The following is a 23,468-nucleotide window of genomic DNA, read 5'->3' as shown; positions in this document are numbered from 1 at the left end:
GGTGCATTTCATTTTTTTAACTTAAAAAAAACTTTTTTCCAAATGCCATACTTGAATTTTCCAGGTGCTGGGGGTAAAGGAAATTGGATAACAATTATAATTTTTCTTGAACTGTTTTAGACCGATGCTGAACCACTTATCCGCGCAAACGGAACACAATAAAACTCAAACACAAACGCATTTTAATGACGCATTTGCCTGTTGCGGGTCGCTCATAAATGACGTTTTCGTGGAACCTTAACTGGTATTGGCACTTTCGACGTAGCGAACAAGGAATATATTTATAAGCTTTGGCAACATTGTTTTGTAACATTATGCGGATGTTTAATTCAGCGTGTTTCTTTGTGTGAATGCCTTTATTTTTGAAGTAACGATATATATTTTTGTTTTTAATTGAACCGTTGACGAAAGTCTGTTTTCAAAATGTTGCCATCTCCGACGTGACCGGTGTGGTGCCAACCAATGTGGACTTGTCAGTGGTCATGTAACGACAGTGATAACATTACAAGGATTTCCCGTTGTCTGTATTGTCTATTAGATCAAGCATTGATCTGGCGCAAGCTCTTTCTAGCACTTGAATTTCAGCTACGCATTAAACATAACTAACGTGTGCAAAATGTGCAGTTAGGAAATGTCATTTGGAAATGCAAGTATGCTATAGTCTCGATTGTCCTTGTGAAAATGTACTGATGTATGTATTAAGTCGACAGGCTGTAACACTTCTATGTTAAAACACAATGTTGGCGTGCAACAGACTGGCGAATGTTACAAAACATATACGGATTAGTGCGTTAACCCGATATGTTACGACCTGGTCTCCTGTCGGAGCAGCATTTAACGCCAGACAGCACAAAAGATTCGACCTGTCTGAACAAAATGTGGTAAGCTGCCATCGAAATCGTTAGTGACGCCGAGCTGTTTATTACAACACATTGTCACATATAGCCTACGTTGGCTACTTTTGCACATTTTTTTCATTTTAAATATTATGGTGAAATTAAGAATAAGGGGCGATACTTTGACTCCACAGGGCTTGTTTGGGGTGCCGGAGCTCTGCACGAAGGCAGGCTTTGCAGTTGTCGAAAATCGAGCCCTAAAGGAGACCGAACAGCTGGTGAACCGAGTGTGTCGCAGCCCTCCCGGGGCAATCACCGTGGAGACATTCGACCAGCTCTCCGACAGTTTGTGCAAAGTGGCTGATTTGGTATGTTGTTTAATGTCCCTTTTCAAAGACAGGAACACTGCAACCAATTTGCAAACTGTTTTCTGCTTACTGGCGCTTTCCCATTTGTATTTCTGCACGAATTTGTGCAGTAGCATAATTCCGAAACATTTTTCTATTCCTTCCCAACCCCAATTCTCATGCAGTCAATACAATTATAAAGATACAATAAATCAACGATAAAAAAATCTCCAAATCAATTAGTGCATGGTAAACGCATGGTAACACAAAGTACTTGTACAATGTGCATTTTTATTTGCAATCTTGTGGTGATATCCTCCATAAAATTAATTGTTATTTTAAAGTCAGTCAGGGTCCCTTCAAAAGTACTCATCCTTGACCTGAATTGGTAACCGTGGTACTTCCGTGCAGGCTGACTTTGTCAAAGTGGCTCACCCTGATCCAGCATTCCGAGAAGCGGCCGAGAGGACGTGTGTAAACATCGGCACAGTGGTAGAAAAGTGAGGCCGTTATTAATTATTAACATTAATTATATATTAATAATTCTGGAACTTTTTGGCTAGTTGCTGTGCACATTTCCTTATTGGTACTGTCTCCTCTTACAGGCTAAACACTAATGTTGACCTGTGTAAGAGTCTAAAGGATTTGTTGGATGACGAAGAGGTCCTAGCCACCTTGGACCCAGAAACAAGGTATAGGTGCTCTTGTAAATTTGACAGTATTTGGGTAATCACTGTTTTGTTTCACACAGATCAGACGAGTCAGTGAAGAGGGCACTTACTGGTCCCTTTGTAGTTGAGTGGCCTAAAAATGCTCGGCCATTGACCATGAAGCCTGATATCACGACATCGGCATTTCTCCAATGTTTATAGGCAACCAGAAGAAACAGCGGCACCACATGGACACGTTCAGGAAGATATATATTTTTAATTCGATGTTTTCATCTTTTCACTTGCATATGGAATGTGATTTTCATTTTTTTTTGTGTGTGAAAATGACCAATTATATTTTTTTAGGAGGGTGGCAGAGCTCTTTATGTTTGATTTCGAAATTAGCGGAATACATCTGGATGAAAAGAAGGTGAGGCGATAATAACATTATTGCATCCTTTTGGTGATATTAAAGTTGCCCCTTTTTCAAATCAAATCTCCCGTTTGTTCCGACATGCTTGAATGTTGCCCCGGCACCAAGCTTGTGGAGTGTAAATTTTATTAACAATGGTTTCTCAGAGAAGGAAGGCCGTGAACCTCAACGTCGATCTCCTGGACCTCAGCAACGAGTTCCTGTTGGGTTCCCACCAGCCAAACAAAATAGAGAAGCATATTCTGCCAGAACACATTCGCCACTGCTTCTCGATAGACGGCAACTGCATACAGATTGGAGGTCTGCATGCCGATTCGCCCAATGATTTGGTAAGTGCTATGTGCCTCAGCCAACGGTCAGTCACTGCAATGTGTATTATATACGATTAACTGTTGTTTTTTTATTTTTTGTATTTTTGTTGCATTGAGCTTCCAGTGAACAACTGGCCTTGCTTTAGTACTTAGAAGGAAAATAGTGATTACTGTTTATAATTATGAAAATAGTCTCTTTTTTCCCACCTAAGACTCAATAATGGAACTGAATGAAGGATAATTTTTTTCTTCCACAAGATGGCACTAATGTTATATAATTACGTAAAATCCCAGTAGTGGACACGAAAATAACTGCATGTTTCAAAACATCCATAGTTGTTATATCAATAGCGTGTGTATTTGTTAATTATATATTGTTTTAGGGAAACTGTGGACTCATTTCATGGCATTCATAATAATTATGATAATTTTAAATCACTGTGATTATAATATACGTTTTTGTTTTTTATTCACCTTTGACTTTAGGTGCGAGAAGCTGCTTATAAAGTTTTTCTTTATCCCATTCCAAAACTATTACATTGCTTGGAAGAGCTTTTGGCTTGCCGGAACGAGCTAGCTAAACTGGTGGGGTACGACTCGTTTGCCCATCGAGCTCTGAAAGGAACAATGGCTAAAACCCCAGGTGACATATCAATATCCCTGACCAGTTCTATACTTCCTTGCATTCAGTTAATTTGGTGAGATGTTTCAATTACTCTGATGGACATCATCCTATCTGAGCGTGTTTTTGAATCACCGTATAGACATGCGCCGATGACACCTCAGACAGAAATGTTTGCATGCACCAAATGATGAGAAAATGTTAATTAGTGTGAACTTTTCTTTTTGGATGTTTTTTTCTCTCTGCCTATGCACCAAGGATAAAATCAGAAGAATTGTATTGTTCTTTGTGCTAGGGACTGTGTATTACTGAAGAGAATGATTGTGAAATTACCAACTACCATGAGATTCATTACTGTATTTAAGTGGTCTTTCACATAATCTTTTTTTTTTTACCCTCTGTTTTGGTAGAAACTGTGATGAAATTCCTAACGTTGCTGACAGAAAAACTTTCAGACAGGTACGTTGTTCATTCACATGATTTACTCAAGTGAATTTTAAAACTTCCCAGCATGAGAGAAGGGTGGCTATTTGAAGTTAACGCATGTTAATGCCTGTTCCACTGTTGCAGAGATCTTTCCCGGTCCTCAAGGATGGGTGTGTGTCCTGGGGGGGTTGCCTTCAAAAAGATTGTGAATGGGGAGGAGGGACACAATTAGATAAAAATATAACACTGTCACCTACTTTAAAATGTTTAAAATTTTCTGACACACTTCAAATCCAGCACAACTTCATTCAGTTAGTATATTGGTGTGTGTGTGTGTGTGTGTGTGGAGCGTAGGGGGGGGGGATCAGGTGAGCTCTATGAATCCCCCTCTGGGTCTGTTATTCTGTACTGTATTTGAACTGAGGCCAATGTTGAAATGTATGTGCAGCACCGTATCAAGGGGGGAGAACTACAAAAGCCTTTAAATGTCATTGTGTAATAACAGAAAATCATTATGAAGATTACCTTAGCAGCAAAACACAAGAGAACCAAATGCAACTGTTCTGGGGGAGAAACTGAGAAGAGAAATAAAAAGTCGAAAGTAAGACTCTGAGATAAAGATGTTGGGAACATTAAACTTAATTTAGCATGTTAGCGCTTTTCATTCTAAAATTGTTAGCGAGAGAAGCAAAGGTCTCTTGTGTATAATCACAATACTGTTTGTGATTGTATTCATTGAGAACTTTAAGCCTCCCCAGCTTTTTTTCAAAAACTCAGCTCAGCTTGAAGTGGTTCAGAGAAAATAACAGGGCTATCGCCTACAGATATTCGTGAATCATTGTAGCAAGATCCTCCTTTAAATCGAGAGGGATAATCTTATGTTCTCTGTGCCAGGTTTTCTTTTTCTTTTTTTTAATCCTGTTCTCAAGCTAAATCCCTTGCTGCTCGTATATTTTCAGTTTGGGTTGACACAGCACGATATCCGAACGATTATTCTCAAAACAACCGTCATGATTTTGACCTCTGACCTCCATTCCCAGAACAGCCAATGACTTTCAGATGATGAGGAACACGAAGAGCAGAGTGAATCCACAGAATGCGGTGAGTTTCTTTTTTTATTTGATCCGTTTTTAAATGACACATTAAATTAATGATTTTGTTCCAAAAAGAGATGTATCCATTTTAGGGAAGTTCAGTATCTTCAAAATACATGATTACTTTGTAAGTAAAGGACTTATAAAAATCTTTTCAAAACTACAGAGGAGAGTTTTGATTTTATGTGAGCAATCATTTTCTTTAAGACTAGGTGTCAGTTTTTTAAACGGTGAATATCTTGTTTTGTAACAAAGCACTTCAGATATTTTTGCTGTCCAGCACAGTGTAGTGTTCAAAGATCTGCGAGTCCACGTTTGCGCTTTTTGTGTTTCAGGAGCTGATGCCCTGGGACCATCCGTACTTCAGCAGCGTGATACGCACGGAGCGGTGAGCCTGCCGCTCTTCTCCCGTGCTCATAATCTCCTGTTTACGGCTGAGCTCTGAGGCTTGGTTAAGCCCAGCTGGACTGGAGAGGGAAAAAACAAAAAACCTTTGCCCGTTTGCGATAGACGGTGCAGATAATTGAGCCTTAATGTCCGTGAACGCCACATCAAACGGCTGCGGTCGATGTGTCAACGTTTGGGGTGTCTGGAGGATGTCACCCGACCCCGCCCTTTTTAGAAGAGCTTCTGTGTCGATTTTCAAAGGTTTCCAACAAAAACGACCACAAAGACCAAGGCTGGGTTTCAGTCATTATTTGTCATTAACTTTGGCTAACAGTTAAAAACAAGATTTTTTAAATTTATTTCTTAGACACAGTTGTGTGGGGGAGTCCAGCAATCACTAAAACTAACTCGCCAAACTTGAGTTTGTGAGGAAAAAGTGTAACTGTTAAGTGTGTTTGTTGGTCAGAGTTAAAGATGAATGTTGTCTGAATGCTAGCCTAAGACTGGGGAGTGTGAATGAGGGGGAGGTCATGTGACCGCTCTATAAACAGAATTTCACTAAAAAAAAGGATGACTACTTAAGTCCACTGCGCCCAACCAGCCAGCTCCAACTGACACACCTCGCCCTGTGCGACTGCGCTGTCGGCCTCTACAAAACAAAATGGCCGACTCCGCCCTCTCCTTCCAGTGGAATTTTTTTTGTTGAGAATTCCAGAAGCCTCTCGTGTCTGTTAAAATTTATGCCGCCTTTGAGCATTTGGGGGAAAATACAGAATATTATGTTTCCTCAGAAAAGTTAAGTTAGCCAGCGCAGAAGTCTGTTCGTTCTATATACTCTTTTGGCGTCATGGGCCCTGACTGTCCTCCCTTCCCCACTGCTTAATGTACTTTTGAATGCTTGGCTTGATCTCTGTGAAAGGAAGTGAAAGCAATACTTAATACGCCTTATAAAGTGTACGTGTATTTATTTTGTGCCGCTTAATTACCAAGGATAGTCTCATTGGCTACTGTGGATTTTAAAAAAGCATTCCATGGACTGAAAGAGCCAGCCTGTTTCCGTGGAGGATTGCAGTGGTTTCCTTTGTAGTTAAGTGATTTATTCCGAGGCTTAATGGATTTTGTCCGGCTAAAGCTGTTTAAGCGTCTCATTTGTGTGAAAGACCCTTGTGGAAGTGGGCTTTACTGGACGTATATTCAAGTAGAATCGGGTTATGGCCAGACGTGTGGTGCAGCTCATGGAATTCTGTGCGGCTGGGGGTTCCATTTTCTGCCAAGTTACTTTCTCTGCTGTGATTCTGTCTCTGTCTGTTCTTTCTCTTTTTTTCCTGTATGGAGAAAATGTATATATTAATATACATAAAACTCAGTATTAGGGTAAATTGGGGGGGGGGGGTAGAGGGAGGTGAAGGCAGCTTGGGGGGGATGGGGGAGGTAGAGGGGGGGGGGGGTGAAGGCAGCTCATGGGGAGGGGGGTAGAGGGGGTAAAAGGGCAGCTCATGGGGAGGGGGTAGGGGGGTGAAGCAGCCTGTGGGAGGGTGGTTAGGGGGGGTGAAGGCAGCTAATGGGGAGGGGGGGTAGAGGGGGATAAAGGCAGCCTGTAGGGAGGGGAGGGGGGGGGAGTAGGAGGGGGGTGAAGGCAGCTCGTGATCCGCGCCCCTCAGCTCTTTACAGACAGTTAATGAACTCTGGCTCCTGCTCAGAGCTGCGCACCGGCGGCTAATAAGCTCAGCGAGCTCAAACCGCTGCTCGCTTATTTCCTTAAAATCTTTCCCGCGGGCCGTCCCGCCCGGGGGGGGCGCGTAAAGGTGCGGTTGTTCCACCGCAGGACCTGGCCCAACTTCTGTCTGCTCCCCGTCTCCAGAGACCAACGGGTGGTTTTTTCCCCACTTAAACGTTATGTTCTTTTTTTTTTTGAAGTTAGCAAGGGCCTGTTTCTGAAATGCCTCCTTGTCCATACTTGCGCTGGCTCTGTAGTTCTGATGCGCGAGGCTGTGGGCGCTGTCCTGGGGTTTGTTTCCGTGGCTGACGCTCTTACTGTGTGGCGAGTACAGCCTCATTTCTGCCCTGGCGTGGTGAAGAGTGAACAGAGAGTGACACGGTGACGTACCAAAGTCCAAAATGTCGCTGTTAGTTTCATGGAAAAAAAGTGTGCCATCCCAATTAGCCATTACAGGCATTTAGCAGACGCTCTTATCCAGAGCGACTTACACAACTTTTACAAAGCACTTACATTGGATCCATTTATACAGCTGGATATACAGTATACTGAAGCTATGCAGGTTAGGTGCCTCGCTCAAGGGTACCACGGCAGTGTCCAACCCGTGAATCGAACCCGTGACCTTTAGGTTATAAGACCAGTTCCTTGCCCATTGTACTACATTGCTGAAATACTTATTCCAAAAGGAAGTCCAAAGAAAGATTCAGGCGCTCTTAAGAATTTCAGACTATCAGGTTATTTGGCCACTCTGTGCGAACTGTGGACTGTTTCCTGAATTCTGATCGATTGACGGTGAACTTCTTCGGATAATTCCTTGGAAAGCAGCCGGAGAGTCAGAAAGCTGATTTTGGGCGATGACGCGAGCCAGGTCGGCAGTTGCTGACCGCAGGAAATGAGGTCAGACCGTGAGAACGTCAGTGGTTTGAGCGCAGGATAGGCCGAGGAAGAGGAGAAGCTGAGCTCGGATGTGGAGGATGACGTGTTTGCTGGCTTTGAAGGGAGGCTCGTGCACTCTTTGTGTGGTTTTCTGTGATTTATTCTTTTTAATAGCAAAGATTTTAATAACATTCTGGGGCGTACAGTTCCAGATTAAAATATGATAAGTCTGCTATATACAGTACTTATTTTGGAACCCTCATCACTGAATTTTTCCCCTTCAAACCACTATGATGTCAGAAGTAATATATCAAAATGAATGATTGTCCATATGCGCTCTTACCAAATTTATGAGATTATACATATAAGCTTTTGAGTATTTTTAATTAAAAACGAATTACATATTCCTGTTCTTCAAAGCTTCCAAAGCTTGAAAGCCTCAAAGCGTGATCTTGTGCAATATGCGGAGACTCGGATATTTTCCAAGATTGCAGCGAGACGGTGAAGCTACAGAACTAGACAAAAGCTTGTCTCCCTAAGACCTAGCAGTTCATTAAAAAAATTTTTTTTTTATCCCTGTAGGGGTTGTGAGTCTCTGGTCTTTATTTCAAGAACCATATATTCTACTATGCTGAAACCTACACTACTAGGGAGATTCAGTAAAAAATCTAATCTATATTTTTGAAATTTTTTTTACTGCAACATTTTTATGATCCAAGATGCTTGTATTATGTACAAAAAAAACTTTTTCCCCCTGGTCTCAGGAGGATGTTACATTTACAGATATTTATCCATTCAACCCAAGGAGGAAAAAAAGCGCAGAATATCTGCCTTAATGCATTATCTCAGTTTTCCTCCTTAGCGTAGGAGGACTGAAGCTTTGGGATTTTAAAATTTTTAAATATTTTTTTTGTAGGTACAACATCGACCCCAGCCTGTACAGCCCGTACTTCTCCCTGGGGGCCTGCATGGAGGGTCTGAACGGCCTCTTCAGCCAGCTGCTGGGCGTGTCCTTCCAGACGGAGCAGACCCAGGCGGGGGAGGTGTGGAGCGAGGACGTCCGTAAGCTGGTGAGCCCCCCCCCCCGAGCCTGCCGCTAACGCGAGCCGCGGCGCACTATCTCCTTTCCTAGTCTCCTTAAAGCTTTACTGAACCCCTCAGTTCTGCTCGTAAGCAACAGCTAATTACCTAATTAGCACGAGATCGAATGTAGTTTGTCGCTAGCCGTTGGAAATCGGGTTACTCGACGCGTCAGTTGAAAGTGCTTCGCGTTGCAGATGCGTCACGGTTTTAAATGTTCGTGCGTTCGCGTATATTTTCATTCCAGAGGTTCTGTAATGGGGTTTGCGATGATATCACTGAATCTCAGTATATTTCTAGCAACAGCTGCGCATGTTTTTGATGATAACTATGAAGGGAGTTTTTCTTGTGGCTTTCTGTGCAGGCGGTGGTTCATGAAAAAGAGGGACTTCTGGGATACATCTACTGCGACTTCTTCCACAGGCCCGGTAAACCACACCAGGTGCTTAAACTCTCATTCTCAAATTCCTGCTCTCTTTTAGTGCACAGATGAAACCAGCTGTCTCCATTTTACAGTCTAATTCAGACCTGACGCCACAGTGCAGTGTGGGTAATTGGCTCTGTATTAAAATCATTGGGGCCCTACTCTACCCTATGTAGAAGTAGGGCTCTAGCAGACATTGTTATTGTTTGTTACAGCCGGAACCAAATAATTGGTAATTTCCTAAATTGAACACATTGACATTGATGAGATGACAAATGGCGTTGGGGGTGAGGGGATGGGTTGATTTTGGGCAGCCATTTTGCATCTGGGCATCTTTCAAATCTGACCTGAGACAGAGAGACAGGGGTCCACTCTGGGGTTAAAACAGCTTTGTTTGCAGTGTTGTGAATTTGTCCGAGTGGTAGAAAGCAAGACTCCCCAACATCTCCACAGCGCTAATGCTAACGCTAATGCTAGCAGTGACCTCTGACCCTACGCCCCCTCCTAATGTCCCAGGACTGCCACTTCACCATCCGCGGGGGTCGGCTGAAGGAGGACGGGGAGTACCAGCTCCCCGTGGTGGTGCTCATGCTCAGCCTGCCCCACCCCTCCAAAAGCACCCCCGCCCTGCTCACCCCGGCCATGATGGAGAACCTCTTCCACGAGATGGGGCACGCCATGCACTCCATGCTGGGGCGGACCCGCTACCAGCACGTCACAGGTGCGCACCCCCAAAAGGGAAAATTCACATGCTTCTTCAACTATCTGCCTTTTTTAAAAATGACTTCCTGTTTGAAATACAATGAACCTATTTGGTAATCATGACATTGTTTCCACTCCTTATGAAAATATTTTTTTACAGAATTGCTATACTTTACTATTACTATATTTATTGTAGTATTACTATTGTTACCTCAGAGTGTATGTCATTTTCACCTGGAAAAAGGAAAAAGCTATGAAGACAAGGAAAGACAGATAGATAGATAGACAGACAGCCAGACAGACAGATAGATAGATAGATAGATAGGCCAGTTGATAGAAAAGCTCTTGGTTATGGGTTCTGCTTTTTTTTCCTCTGTCGCAGGAACCCGGTGCTCCACGGACTTCGCCGAAGTGCCGTCGATACTGATGGAGTACTTCGCCACGGACTACCGGGTGGTGAAGCAGTTCGCGCGCCATTACCAGACGGGCCAGGTACGCGTCCCGCGCGGGGGTACCGCTCTCTCACACGGACCCACCTGTGAAGTAAAGGTCTGTTAGTGTACGGGCATCAGGCGCACGACTATTACAGCCAATCAGGAGGGTTTAGAACCTCTGCCTGAGACCGCAATCTGCAGGGGAGAAGCATTGCACAACCTCAGTTCTGTTCTCTCTCAGCCGAACCGAAAAAGGCAGATCATAGGCTTGTTATCACTCTGAAGGGGGGTGGGGGAGGAGGAGTCAGGGGGTTTCAGGGGGGGGTACGTTGTTTGGTAATTCTTCAGCGTCCTTGGCTCAAAGATTTATCCTTTTCATTGCTGTTTTTATGTGGATTGATAGCCTATTGATTAAAGAGGCCTGGAGCAGCCATTCAGCCCAGTGTTAGCGCGGAGCCCTGGTGGGGGTTGTGGCGTGGAGATATTTTTTCGTTGACAGTGTTTACGTTGCAGGGAGATTGATTTGGGCTGGATCGCCCGAGACGAACTGCAGATGGGGGCGTGCCTCGGTTGTTTTGACAGAAAAATTAATTAGGCTCTTTTAAGTAGTGGATCCCCTAATTGGACGCGATTGATTCGATATAAATGTTTCCGGAAAGTCTCGACTCAAAGGCTAAGTCGTGAGAAGGGCCTCGTCTGATACTTCCTGTTTAAAATGAGCCTCTTAGAACACATGACCCAACATGACCCAACATGACCGGGGGATGCAACACCGAATCCAAATATAAGTTTCTGAGAGTGAGAGGGTAACTACTGAGCCAAACATTGGTATAATTCATTGCTTAGCATTGTATCATTTGGCTTGTCTAGTCATAGAAACTGCATTTTTCTTCGTCTGAATTCAAGAGTGGAGGAAAGGCGTCTGTCAACTGTCAGCCGCTCGTTACGTGATCTGGAGAAGCCTGGAACCGCGCTAGGAAAACACGATACTAGCGCACGAACGCGTGATGGTCCTGGAGCGCTGTCGACCGCATTCCACTTGCGGTTCAGTTTATGGATTCATTTCCATGGGCTGCTGCGGTCGTGTTATTATACGTCCATATAAAAAAACAGCTGGAGGCTGAGAGCGTTTTTAAAAATAGTCCCCGTCTCATCGCAGCGTTGCAGGCGCACTCCTCCAACACAATGACCGCTTCTACAGAAGGAAAAGAGTGACGTGTTTGATGACCAGAATTACCAGTTGAACGAACAGAAGAGACACCTCTGCCTGCACACTGTAAAGATCTTAGATACACCGTGGTCTGTAGTATCAAAACACTTTTGTTTACTGTGCTCTTTGTTAATGTAGCATAATTAAAAGAAACTGTTATTTAACTTTGCTTAAAAAAAAAACGTTGCTATCCTCCAGTGGTGCAATTTTAATGACTTCAGTAACTTTGCTGATTAAATGGGAAGGGAAATATGGGGAATGGATGGGAACAGATGATCAGTGGCAGCAGTGTTAGTGTGCGGTGGCCAGTTTTGCTCGCTAAGCGTTATCTCTCCCCCCTCCAGCCCCTACCTGAAAGCATGGTGTCCTGTCTGAGCGAATCCAAGAGGGTCTGTGGAGCGGCAGATACCCAGCTTCAGGTAAAGGCTCCGCCCACCGTACGACATCACAGACTCATCACCTGAAGGCCATCTGCCACAGGCCTGGCTTCAGTCAGCATTTTTCCCCAACTCAAACCGCAGATTCCATAAAGCTGAACCAGATACTCCACTCTGTGTTTTTAACATCGGAAAGTTCCGTCCCTTTAACGGTGAAGCTGTAACATTCTGATCTGGTGCATCTTCTGGAAGTAATTTAAAGTGTGTGACCAAGTACGATACTGTGGCAGTGGATGATCTGTATTGCATTAGAGCGCTGGAAACTCCTGTTTCCTACTTGAACTCCCTGTAGATAAGAACCAATGAGGATGGAGCTCAGTAAGTCTGTTGCGTATATAGACTCTGTGCTTTAACTGGCAAATTAAATTCAATCATTAGTTTTCTTTCATTTATTATTTTGCGGTGAGCTCAGCAATCACCAAAATAAACATAACCAAGCTGTGCTTGTGGAGAGGAGAAAAAAAAAACATTTCTCTTGCGTTTATTTGGAACTCAAAATTTAGGGATGAATGCAGTTTGAATCCAGGCCAGTGCTTTTGTGGTTTTTTGCAACTCGGTGAGAACAGAACCCTCTCCTCCGTTTTCTGATGGGGGGAATGTAACGCTAGCATAACAATTTGGTCGCCACTCTGTAAATGCGTTTTGTGTGGTGGGAGCAGGTCACGGCTTGTGACAGTTACAAAATAAAGTGTGTTAAAAAGGTCGACTCGGATATAAGGCAGACTGATGTAAAGATCTAAATTTTACGTTTTGGCTCACGTTAGATCCATCGATCAGATAGTATATGTCAGCGGTGAGCATGTTAAATGACACGCACGTGGTCTTGTGATCTGGCATACTTTGTTTTCCTGAGACAAAACTACAAGGCAGACATTCAGGCTCTGAAGAATTTGGGGGGTGGGGAAGTTTCAAGCATTAACAAATGCATTTGAACGTGAATAGATTTAATTGAATTTAAGTTAATTAGGACAGATGGGGGTGAGCTGACTGGACTGTTCCCATCAAAATTTTTCATGATCCTAACTTTGTTTTTTTTTTTGTTTGTTTTTTTAAGGTTTTCTATGCTGCACTGGATCAGGTGTACCACGGGAAGCCCCAAAATCAATCATCAACTAAAATTCTTCAGGAGATTCAGGAGAAATTCTATGGGTTACCCTACGTGCCCAACACGGTGAGTAGAGGATTGTCGCACTGCAGTTTAATTTCACAGCAAATTCATCCCAGTCAGACAGCTGCAAGGTCAGAACATACTACACCTCCTGGATAAGAATTTCTAAAGAAAGATGATTTAATCAATTCAGCCGCATTTACAAAAAAATGGAATAATAATAATACAATAATTCTGGTTAGCTGCATGGGAAGTTGGGATTGATATGTTTAATATTTGTTTTATTTCTTTCTTCTGCTTATTTTAATGCCAAACATTTTGGCATTAACAAGACAGAACATTTTGTTCATTTAAGATTGCAGTCCTAGTGTTTTGTCATTGTCAATACAACCAAGGGATGCAGGTCTCCTCTTCCTTTCTTTAAATAAAATAAACGGAAAGATTCGAATGATGTCTTTTTATTGTTACTGGTCTTTCACAGTCTCTGTAGTTCAGTATCTCCAGTCCAAGCACCGGAACATTTATGGGATTAAAGCACATTTTGGCTCCTAAAATAACCAGGATGAGGCTGCCCCTCTGCGTGGATGTCTGAATCTGCTCTCTCTATAGGCTCTTAAGACTAGTGCTGCCATGTGGTGCAAGAGCCACGGTCAACAGGGAATATAAAACTATATAAAATACAGCCGCCTTTATATATTTGGCCTTCATAAGGCACTTATTCCCGGCTGTAATTATGCGTGCCTTCAAACTCCGAGACCGCGTGTATTCGATTTCCATCTGTGAAGTAACTCCTACCACAACTGCCTCTCCCGTTCCCGAATTCGCTCTTCCCTTTTAATCCGTCCGCGGGGAACTCAAAATGATAGTATAGCTTTTCCCCCGTGTCGACGCACAACTGATGTAATTGTAGGATATCGTTTCAACCGTCCCGTCTTTCTGAAAGTTAAAGCAGACGTGGTGTAGTCCGGCTTATTTTTATGCAATATTCTTTATTTTTAAAACAATTTTTAAATAGGTTAATTTTGAATTTTTTCTGAAGTTCAGAAACAAAACATTCATGCATCTTTGCACAGAAAGAGGCCTGCTCCACTTATGCTGATGATAGTATTTTTCCACACTGCTACACCATATAAATTCCTGACAGTATATATAAATCTGAAAATCGGCAGCAATTGAAATGAAGAACATCATCACGTAGATTAAAATAACAAAATCGCCAGTATCTGGAGACATGAATGATTGCACTAAAAATGATCAAAAACAGTCAACAGTTAAAAGCATAAACCTTACTTTCATCATGGGCCTTTTTTGGCTGGAAGAAATGGCCAGAATTCTGAACACAATGTGCTACTGACAGTATGGTTTCTAAACGAAAGTTTAAAAGGAAAAAACTGACTAGCCAATAGCTTCCAGGCTAAAAGCCTAAACTTGCTGGCTGCAGTTTTGATCCCAGTTTCGTGCTTCATCTAACCAGAGGTCAGGGTTCACATAGGTGCAGTGTTTCCCAGTACAGACTGAGGATAATGGCAACTGTCGGGTACAGGACTCATATGGAAACATTTTGGCTCCTGATGTTATTTGTAAAATCATGCAGAACGTGTCATTCCAGTTCCTTTGTTGATGATTGGTGGACATATAAATCCTCACGACGCTAATCTAGGGGTATCAGAATACCTCCTTTGGCTTTTCATCTGCAGGATAAAATGTAAATATATCCATTCGTGCTATCTTTGAAATCTTTGAAAGATGGTTATGATTTTTTACAAGTGAACGTTTACACCCATACTGCTTCCAGGAGAGGTACAGGCAAACTTTCTAATCCTTGTTCAGCCTGTCGATCATCAGTAATGGCTCCTGTGCCATTTTAACTGCATTTTATGATGGTGTAATTTATCAAAAATGGCAGATAAATCAAGATTGCCTGGGGAACAATGCTTTTAGTTATAGATTTATATGATTTCCTAACACAGATTCATAGTGAATGAATACCTTCAGAAGTGTACTTGTTGTAGCACTAAATCAAATGCAATTTTACACAATTTCTGAATGACCTTTAAATTAAGCATACCAAAATCCACCAGTCAATAAAACATATTTTTATGACTACCAAGTTTCAACAAGCACATCCTGACTTTTTTTTTTTTTTTGGGGGGGGGGGGGGGGGGGAGCAGTGGTGTATATGTCCCATACTTCATTGTGATCAGCACAGCGGGAGTGGATATATCCCATAATTCTTTCTGATCAGTGCAGCAGTAGTGAATATATCCCATAATTTTTTGCGATCAGTGCTGCAGTAGTGGATATGTGGATATATCCCATAATTCTTTGCAATCGGTGCAGTAGCAATTGATGTATCCCATAATACTTTGCAAACAGTGCAGCAATAGTGGATTTATCCCATAATTCTTTGCGATCAGTGCTGCAGTAGTGTATATATCCCATAATTCTTTGCGATCAGTGCAGTAGTAATGGATATATTCCATAATTCTTTGCGATCAGTGCAGCAGCAGTGACTATATCCCATAATTAACAGAGATCAGTGCAGCAGGAGTGGATATTTCCCACAATGCTTTGCGAGTCTAGCAGCAGTCCTCGGGAGGGCCTCGAGAGAGAGAGAGAGAGAGCGAGAGAGAGAGAGAGAGAGAGAGAGAGAGAGAGAGAGAGAGAGAGAGAGAGAGCGCAGGCAGCAGCAGGCCCCTGGTTGTGTAAGAGCGTTTTTTTTTTTTTGCCCGGAGTGAGTTTCCACTCCTGTTCGCCGCCCCACATGCCACCTGGCAGAGACGGGACGAGGGCCCCCGCAGCGGGACACACCGGCCCACCCCCCCACTGCGGGACGCGCCGGGCCCACCCGCGGCAGGGCGGAACAATCGCTCCGGAGCGCCGCGGATCTAAAGCACTGACTCTGGTTTCCACTGCTCAGGCCTGGCAGCTGAGGTTCAGCCACCTCATTGGGTACGGCGCCAAGTACTACTCCTACCTCATGTCCCGGGCGGTGGCCTCCATGCTGTGGAGGCAGTGCTTCCTCGAGGACCCCTTTGACAGGTGAGCGATGGAGACGCGCACTGATACTGCGGCTGGTTTGAGAAGCGTTCTTGCTGGCCGTGTGCAATGTAATAACTTTCGGTGTGTTTTCTGAATCAACTTTGGTATTTTGCAGCATTTTTCCGTATAACTCTGCCCTACTCCGGGCTGATACTGAACTCAAAATTGAACAGGACATTGGAAATGCATTCTTGTTGGCCGGGCGCCAGTCACGGCGATGTCACTTCCTGCTGACTTGCCCTCTCCAGGATCCCTGCTTGAGATCTGCGGGTCGCTTTCCCTGGGGTGTTTTGTCTTTGTTGAGCTGAACGTTAGCGGGTGCTAACGCCCCCCATGCGGGTGCTGCTGATGACTCTAAGGAATGTTGCGGGGGGGGGGGGGTATTAATCTTTAATCTTTAATCTTGTACCCCCTCCCTCAGGGACATGGGAGAGCGCTACCGCAGGGAGATGCTGGCTCACGGCGGCGCCAAGGAACCCATGCTCATGGTCAAGGGTAAACTCCCCATGCTCGCAATCATATCGCAGTTATAGAAAGTAAGGCACTTCAAAATATATGTTTACGGCAAAATGGACGTAATGCTGAAAGTAGCCTTGACTGTTGGACCAAAAAAATGACTCCTTGCAAGTGAATTTATCACCAATTGTCATATAAAAGTCGTGGAAACTGTAAATCTGTTGGCAGCCCTTATCAAAGCCCGGGCCCTTGCAGAACCCTCCTGTCCGAACTCGACGGATCGTTTCAGCGGCTGGCCTGTTTTCACCACAGCCGGCTGTGCCAGGTTTGCTCAGCGCGGAGAGATTTCCCCGCCGGCAGCGCCAAATCGGCACAGTCGCGCCAGAACAGCGCCATGCTGGGCTCAGGAGAGGGCGTGTCACATGCCGATTCTGCATCGCGTCGAGTTGGAGGCTCTCTTTGCGCTTCTCTGTGAAGTGGCCGTGCCTCAGAACAACCAGAAATGTTGTGAGGTTTCTGTTAATTGGGGCTAATGCATCCTGCCACCCCCCCCCAATTAAGTCAGTTTGTGCAATATGACTTTTGCCTGTTCTTTTGAGAGCTTCACACGTTTGCGTGTTTTTTTGGGTTTTTTTTTTTGGAAATTTCAAATATTAATTATTGCATGTGTGCAATAGTGGTTTTGGTTCAGGGTGTACTGCTAGCAATGTGGGATCCGGCCATTTTGGTCTCAGCTTCGCTGAAAACAGTGGTAATAATGATAATTCTTTGCGTCTATATAGCGCTTTGCTCACATTCAGAACGCTTTACAGTATTGAGGGGGAAACTCACCTCAGCCCCACCGCTAATGTGTAGCACCCACCTGGGTGATGCACGGCAGCCATTTTGCATGAGAACTCACACCAGTGGAAATGGAGAGGGGGAGAACTTTTTTTTTTTAAGCAAATTGAATCAAGAGATGACTAGGTGGCAGGTTGAGGGAGCCTGGTTGGGAATTTAGCCAGGAAACCCTCTACTCTTTTGTCTCACTGGGTCTTTAATGACCACAATGAGTCAGGACCTCGGTTCAACGTCTCATCCCAAAAGACCATTGTAGTTGTAGGGAGCTGCATTTTCCCTGTGGTGAAGATTAGACGTAATATTAAGGTGTCCCTCTGGACCACTTCCAGAAAGGCTAAGTTGGTAAACTGCATGTGAGTCACGGTTCCTATTGAATTGCACTATTGCCTGCATGTGGGAGCATTATTGCTCATTAAATGAAGTGCATATATGCAGGTGTGCTCTCGCTACAGTACACACGGCATGCCTTCCAGGTAAAAAAGCATTCGGTCGCGGCTCTTGTGTTTAGAGTTATGTCAGGTCAGATGGTTAGACTTTGAAGAGAGTGGGAAAACCAAACAAATGGGCGTGTTTTTTTTCCCCTATTGCCTGCAATAGGAAGGAGGGAGACAAGGGAACCTATTGAGAAGGAGTTCTCCATTTAGGCATTTAGCAGATGCTTTTATCCTCAGCGACTTACAAAAGTGAATTAAACAAAGAGTGGAGCCTGCACCACAGTCATCAAAGTCTCAATATACAATAATATTTATATAAAATTATATAACATAGATCTATATTATATAATCATTTCAATCAATCAAACTTTATTTGTATAGCACAATTCATGCACAAGATGCAATTCAAAGTGCTTAGCATGTAATTAACAAGATAAAATGCAGGACGTGAATCAAGTTTGTATGCAAGTCAGAAGATTATTTCCATAGGACATAACGAGATAAGATATATAATCTATATATGAAATATAAAATTGAATCTGTAATGAAAATCGTGATCTAAACCTAGAGTGCCATACTGAGTGCACCTTCTCCCAAACGAGTGTGACCGTGCTCTGCCGGCCCGCCCTGTGGCCCTCCGTTTCGAACCCGTCCCGCCTGCGATGGAGCCCCCCCCCCCCCGCTGAAACGGAGCGGGCTTGGAATGGCGACGGAGAGTGAAAGCTGATAGGGCGGACGGGCGGCGGTGAGTGCACCCCTCTGTGCGGGACCCGGAGCGGAGGATAGAGAACGCTTTCACCAGCCGATCTTTCCCATACCCTCCCCCGCTGCCCGGAGACCTGGAGGGGGAGGGGCCGAACAATGGGGGCGCCCGCATCGATTCCCCGCGTCTCGATTTACCCCCGCCTCGGTTAGTCCCTGGTGAACCTGGTCGGGCAGGTAAGGAGAGCAGTCGCGTAACGTTAAAAAACAAAACTAAAAAAAAAAAACTCACTGAATTACCTGTAGTGCAGGCTGCATAAACTAAGCGAATATTGTCTATATGTGTTTGTCACATTGCTTCCTTGTTTTTGCAAACCAGTGGTTCTCAACCCTGGGGACAGTTAGGGCTGCATGTCCAGACCAGAATACGCCACGTATCAGGGCTTCAAAGGAAAACTTGTGCACAAACCTGTTCCCATAGAAACGTTTATAGATACCAAAAAATGGGGAAAAAAAGGTAAAATACCAATTATGTATAACGCTGTAAATTTTTATCACTGGCACATTTATTCATACATAAATGATTAAATTATCTAGCCTACAAATGTTTCTGTTTATTTTACACACAGTGTGATTTGGAGCACCTAACGCGCCCCCAGTGACACAGATCAAGCCATTTTGCAGGCATTTGACTGTAGCGCCCATTGATATGTCTGCAGAGTTTCTCAGTCTGCATTGCTGTGTTGCAAATTTAGAAGTACTATGTCCCTGGGTTTTTACTGCGCAGGGCTGGCGGCTGAGATTCAGACACCTCATTGGCTACGGTGCCACGTTTTACGCATACGTCACGTCCTTTGTAAAGTCTTTCCATAAATTCCCATAGTTTTGGCCTCGTTTGACACTGACGCCGCTGTATTGTCTGAGCATTTATTTGTGCTGTTTGTTCATATAGAAAAAACAAATGGGGGAGGGAAAAAAATAGTAAGTTGCCAAAATGGCCGTCTTCCTCCACTTCAAAGGCATGATTAGCGGTGCCGCGCTACAATTGCTTTTGCCCGCGGGGGAGAAAACAGACTGGCTGCTGCCGGTGCTCCTTGACATGTTTGAAATTGTTTTAAAGCAGAAATATTCAAATCCGTCTCGTAACCAAATGAACGCTCGGGCCAGCATGTGTGTAGTTCATTACGCATGGAAATGAATTCAACAATATCTGCTGCGTTCGTTTTCAAACGCGATGTTCTGTCTCGGCAGCGCCGCGCTAATGGGGTGAGAACTTTGTTAGCGATGCGCTCTACCTCTTGTAAGCGCCGACGTGCCCACCGAAACAGCTATAATACACGCGTGTTAATGAACGCTAGGCTACGCTGGGCGGTGCTCTCTTCTGTTTATCTAGTGTCCCAGGGAGCTGAACTGCGTGTAAATGAGTTAATCGCCTTTTATGTCACGCCTCATCTGCAATGGTGCGAACATACGTAAAAATTACAATACCAAATTGCAGAACGGTGACTTAATATGAACTTGAATGTCTTGATTTGAACACGACAATATGACAGGGACACACTCTACCTGTCAGACTGCTTATAGACTTTTCATCTTTTATAAAACGCTAACATTGTCTTTCCTGCCGCCCAAATGTGATTATTTAGGAACAAAAAGAAAATCGTGTAAGTGGATTACAGTGCGCACGAGACAGGGAACGAGAGGTTGAACAAGTCCTTCCGTGTTCGCTGCCTGTTTTCCCAGGCTTGGAAAGCGTGAGAAGTGGCAAAAAACAAAAACCGATGCCAATGAGCTTGTTTGATGTCCTTTCCAGGGATGTGTTTGGATGTGTATTTGCCTTTGGAAGGACCTGCTCTTGCTTCTCAAAGCCGCAGTCAGACGCGTTCAGCTAGCGCGAAACCTCGCTTATTAACGTTTTTAACGGCGATTTTATTTTTCGGCGAAAGACCCTGTTCCCCCCCGCCACAGCCAAATAGGTGATATGGCCTGCGCATCTGGCTTGCGGCATTGACATTGGCACGTATAGGCAGCTGCTCACAACGGCCTTTGTTTAGAAGCATCTTTTGAAGACCAAACTTGATGACTTCCACTAGGAGGAGAGGCCGAATATGTCAGGTTGTTGACGACATGATCGTTGTTGATCGTCATGACAACGTGGGCAGATGCGATCCCTCGACTAGTATCACTCGGAATGAACTAGTTCTTGACCACAAACCACAAAATCAGCAAGATGTACCATCGCTGCACGATTCCTGGGTTTATTCTCATATGAATGTGTCCAAACGTACATTTTTACTCTGAAACGTCCCCAATGAAATTTGCGTGGGGAGGTGGCTCAGATTGGCAGCCTTGGCGGGGGCGTGCGTTTTTAACAATGTTCGTAAAGTGCTCTTCCCACATCACTGTTTCAACAGCCTTTTCAAAAAAAACATAAGTACCAGCAAGTCATGTTACCCCGTGGTTGACATTGAAGCAGGTTATCGTGGGTTCATCTTGGGTTTGTATTGCGAACGCGGGTTCTTCAAGTCATTAGTGTTCAACCTGTCTGTTTGTGGAATGAGATTCAGCATGTAATGATGGATGGTCTTGTGTGTTATCCTTGCCGTTGCTACAGAGTCAGGTTAAGCGTACATTCCTACGCACTCACCCTCGTAGAGAGCTACGGTGCTTTTTCCACGTTGATTATTTTTGCTGTCATCCGTAAGAAGTCGAGCACTTGTTTTCGTTTCTGACAGGAACACAAAGACACGCGTCTGAATATAAGTGCTCTAAATGTGCGCGTTAACAGACAGAGGTTCTGCGCTGATCGGAGGTTTGTTGTTTTAAACGCGCGTGCAACCTGCTCCCACAGCCTCCGTTACAAGCCAGGCTGTGTGCATAATAAGCCTGTACTCAGAAACCAGTTACCGTCGCTGTCTCAAACAGGAAATTGCCCCATTAGCGAATGTGGTGGCAGTCAGCCCGGGACACTGAAGGTGGAGCGAGACGAGACTGGGGAAGCCATGGGTCCAGTGCGACCTCTTAAGGACCGCGAGATCGCCGTATATCCGTCACCTCTTCTGGGCTCGCATGTCCGTAGTTATGTTTGTCTGGCTAAAATTCTACTCGGACCACAGTGCAGAAGATTTTGAGGGTCAACTAGAGTTGTGTGTGTTGTGTTGTGTGTGCGTACGTGTGTGTGTGTGTGTTGTGTTGTGTTGTGTTGTGTTGTGTGTGTGTGTGTGTGGCGTGTGTGGTGTGTGTGTAGATGTGTTTACGCGTGAGTCTGCCGGTCCATCTGCGCGCGCCTGTCTGAATGTGTCAGTACGGGGGCGCGCGCGCGCGCACGCAGGCTCGGTCGGCGCAGACGCGTCTCTGCGGCGGGGATGACTGGAGCCACCTTCTGCACGCCCGCGGGGGCGAGCGGCTTCAAAGCGCGAGCCGCGCTAGCCGCGCTAGCCCCGGGGCGGGGCGGGGGCCAGTGGGAAAGGAGATCTCATGCTCTGATCTCCTGCAGCCCGCGCGCTCTGGGCCCCGACACGCCAAGTGTCCCGCGGCCTTACACGACAGCCGAAATCAAACACAGAAATGCGTTTGTGAGTTACCGGTGGAAGAGCCATTTGCCATGAAGTGCGATTAAAATGTGAATGGGTTATTTCTTATAAATGTGTGTTTGGACTCATTCTTTTACCTGGGCAATCATTGTTTGTCATTCACGAAATCCCAATGATTACTAGATCTAGACATTTTTTATTTTTTATATATAAAGAAAACATTTTAAAATATGTTTTTATTTTGATATTTTTCTAAATTCATCAGAAACAATTATTGAACCCTCAATTGTTGGTATTGGTAAAACGGATGCTTCTTTTAAAAGTGTCAGTACAATGCAGGAATTTAGTGGCATATAAATTATTTCCAATAAAGTATTTGTCTCAGGTCTGCTAAATATGTGATACAGAAATACAGTATGTGTGCCTGGCGTAGGGTTAAAGTGAGCTCAACGTTGTGAGGTTGTGACCACCGTCTCTCTTCTCTCCGTAGGCATGCTGCAGAGGTCTCCCACCATCGAGGACTTCGTTGACGCCCTGGTATCGGACCTGAACCCCTCCCCTCAACATTTATAGGGGTCTCGTAACGACTCAGCGGATCAACTACTATTCGGGGACGGGTTTGTTTTTGTGTTTTTTTTTTTGTTTTGTTTTGTTTTTTCTACGTCTAGCTGGATCACGGTTTCTTCTCCATTCCTCCTCCATTCTCGCCGCTGTTGGACTGAACCGCACGACTACTGATTCTGTGGAAACCATTAGACCGCAAAACAAGCGATTGTATCGTATACCAAAAAACACATTCGACGGGTTATTCCTTATTTACATTTAACAATGTGTCTTGTGCTGCTGTTTTTCCTCCACAAAAGGGATATTGTACTGTAGTGTGTTTGTTCCTTGTGACAGACTGGATATCAGTAAAGAAAATTTTACCTGTGCCACTGGGTTTAATATATATTATTAATTATTTGTATCAATAGTATCATGCAGCTGGACATTAATTTACATTGCAAGGGCTAAGAACTCAATGAAATGTCACACTTAGTCAGCTGTAAATACGTAGACTCATGTAGCTTGGAAACGTGGTGCTGTGCGTTTGGTATTTCGAGCCAAAGGCGATTCCAAAATTTAATAGTCAAATATTTTTCGTCTTTTTTTTGTTCACGGGCGACTCTCATTTTCGCTGTTCACCATTTCGGTTGTGCTATTGTTCCCGTTCGTCAGTGTGAAAAGGACACTGTGTGGTTTCAGGCATTAGAACGCACACTTTTCAGAGACCGGTCTGCGTGGCCGTCAGATCGGGTTCTGCAAACAGTGCTGGGTGTAGCGAGAAACGGCCTCTCCCTGCCTGTGTTTTTGTCTGAAATGGGAAC

At 44.3% G+C, this 23,468-nt stretch overlaps 1 protein-coding gene across 2 annotated transcripts; it reads left to right on the top strand.

Annotated features, from left to right (window-relative positions):
- The first annotated feature begins 204 nt into the window (after window positions 1-204).
- Window positions 205-23,033, top strand: LOC135264021 (mitochondrial intermediate peptidase-like). Of its 2 annotated transcripts, XM_064352589.1 has the most exons (19): window positions 205-881; window positions 1,031-1,204; window positions 1,595-1,683; window positions 1,789-1,875; window positions 2,200-2,263; window positions 2,413-2,595; window positions 3,064-3,220; window positions 3,610-3,658; window positions 4,666-4,726; window positions 5,055-5,107; window positions 8,616-8,769; window positions 9,144-9,221; window positions 9,720-9,924; window positions 10,288-10,397; window positions 11,894-11,968; window positions 13,041-13,157; window positions 16,015-16,136; window positions 16,558-16,631; window positions 22,592-23,033. In XM_064352589.1, exons 1-19 carry the CDS (start codon window positions 738-740, stop codon window positions 22,672-22,674), a joined length of 2,079 nt encoding a protein of 692 aa, XP_064208659.1. In that variant the 5' UTR covers window positions 205-737; the 3' UTR covers window positions 22,675-23,033. The 2 variants fall into 2 exon arrangements, with proteins under 2 accessions (XP_064208659.1, XP_064208660.1); XM_064352590.1 differs by lacking the exons at window positions 16,015-16,136; window positions 16,558-16,631.
- The last annotated feature ends 435 nt before the right edge of the window (window positions 23,034-23,468 follow it).

The sequence above is a fragment of the Anguilla rostrata genome, chromosome 9, assembly GCF_018555375.3.
Source record: "Anguilla rostrata isolate EN2019 chromosome 9, ASM1855537v3, whole genome shotgun sequence".
In the NCBI taxonomy this organism is placed as follows: Eukaryota; Metazoa; Chordata; class Actinopteri; order Anguilliformes; family Anguillidae; genus Anguilla; species Anguilla rostrata.
Note: the sequence above shows the minus strand (reverse complement) of the source record. Positions and strands in the feature narration are given on the sequence as shown.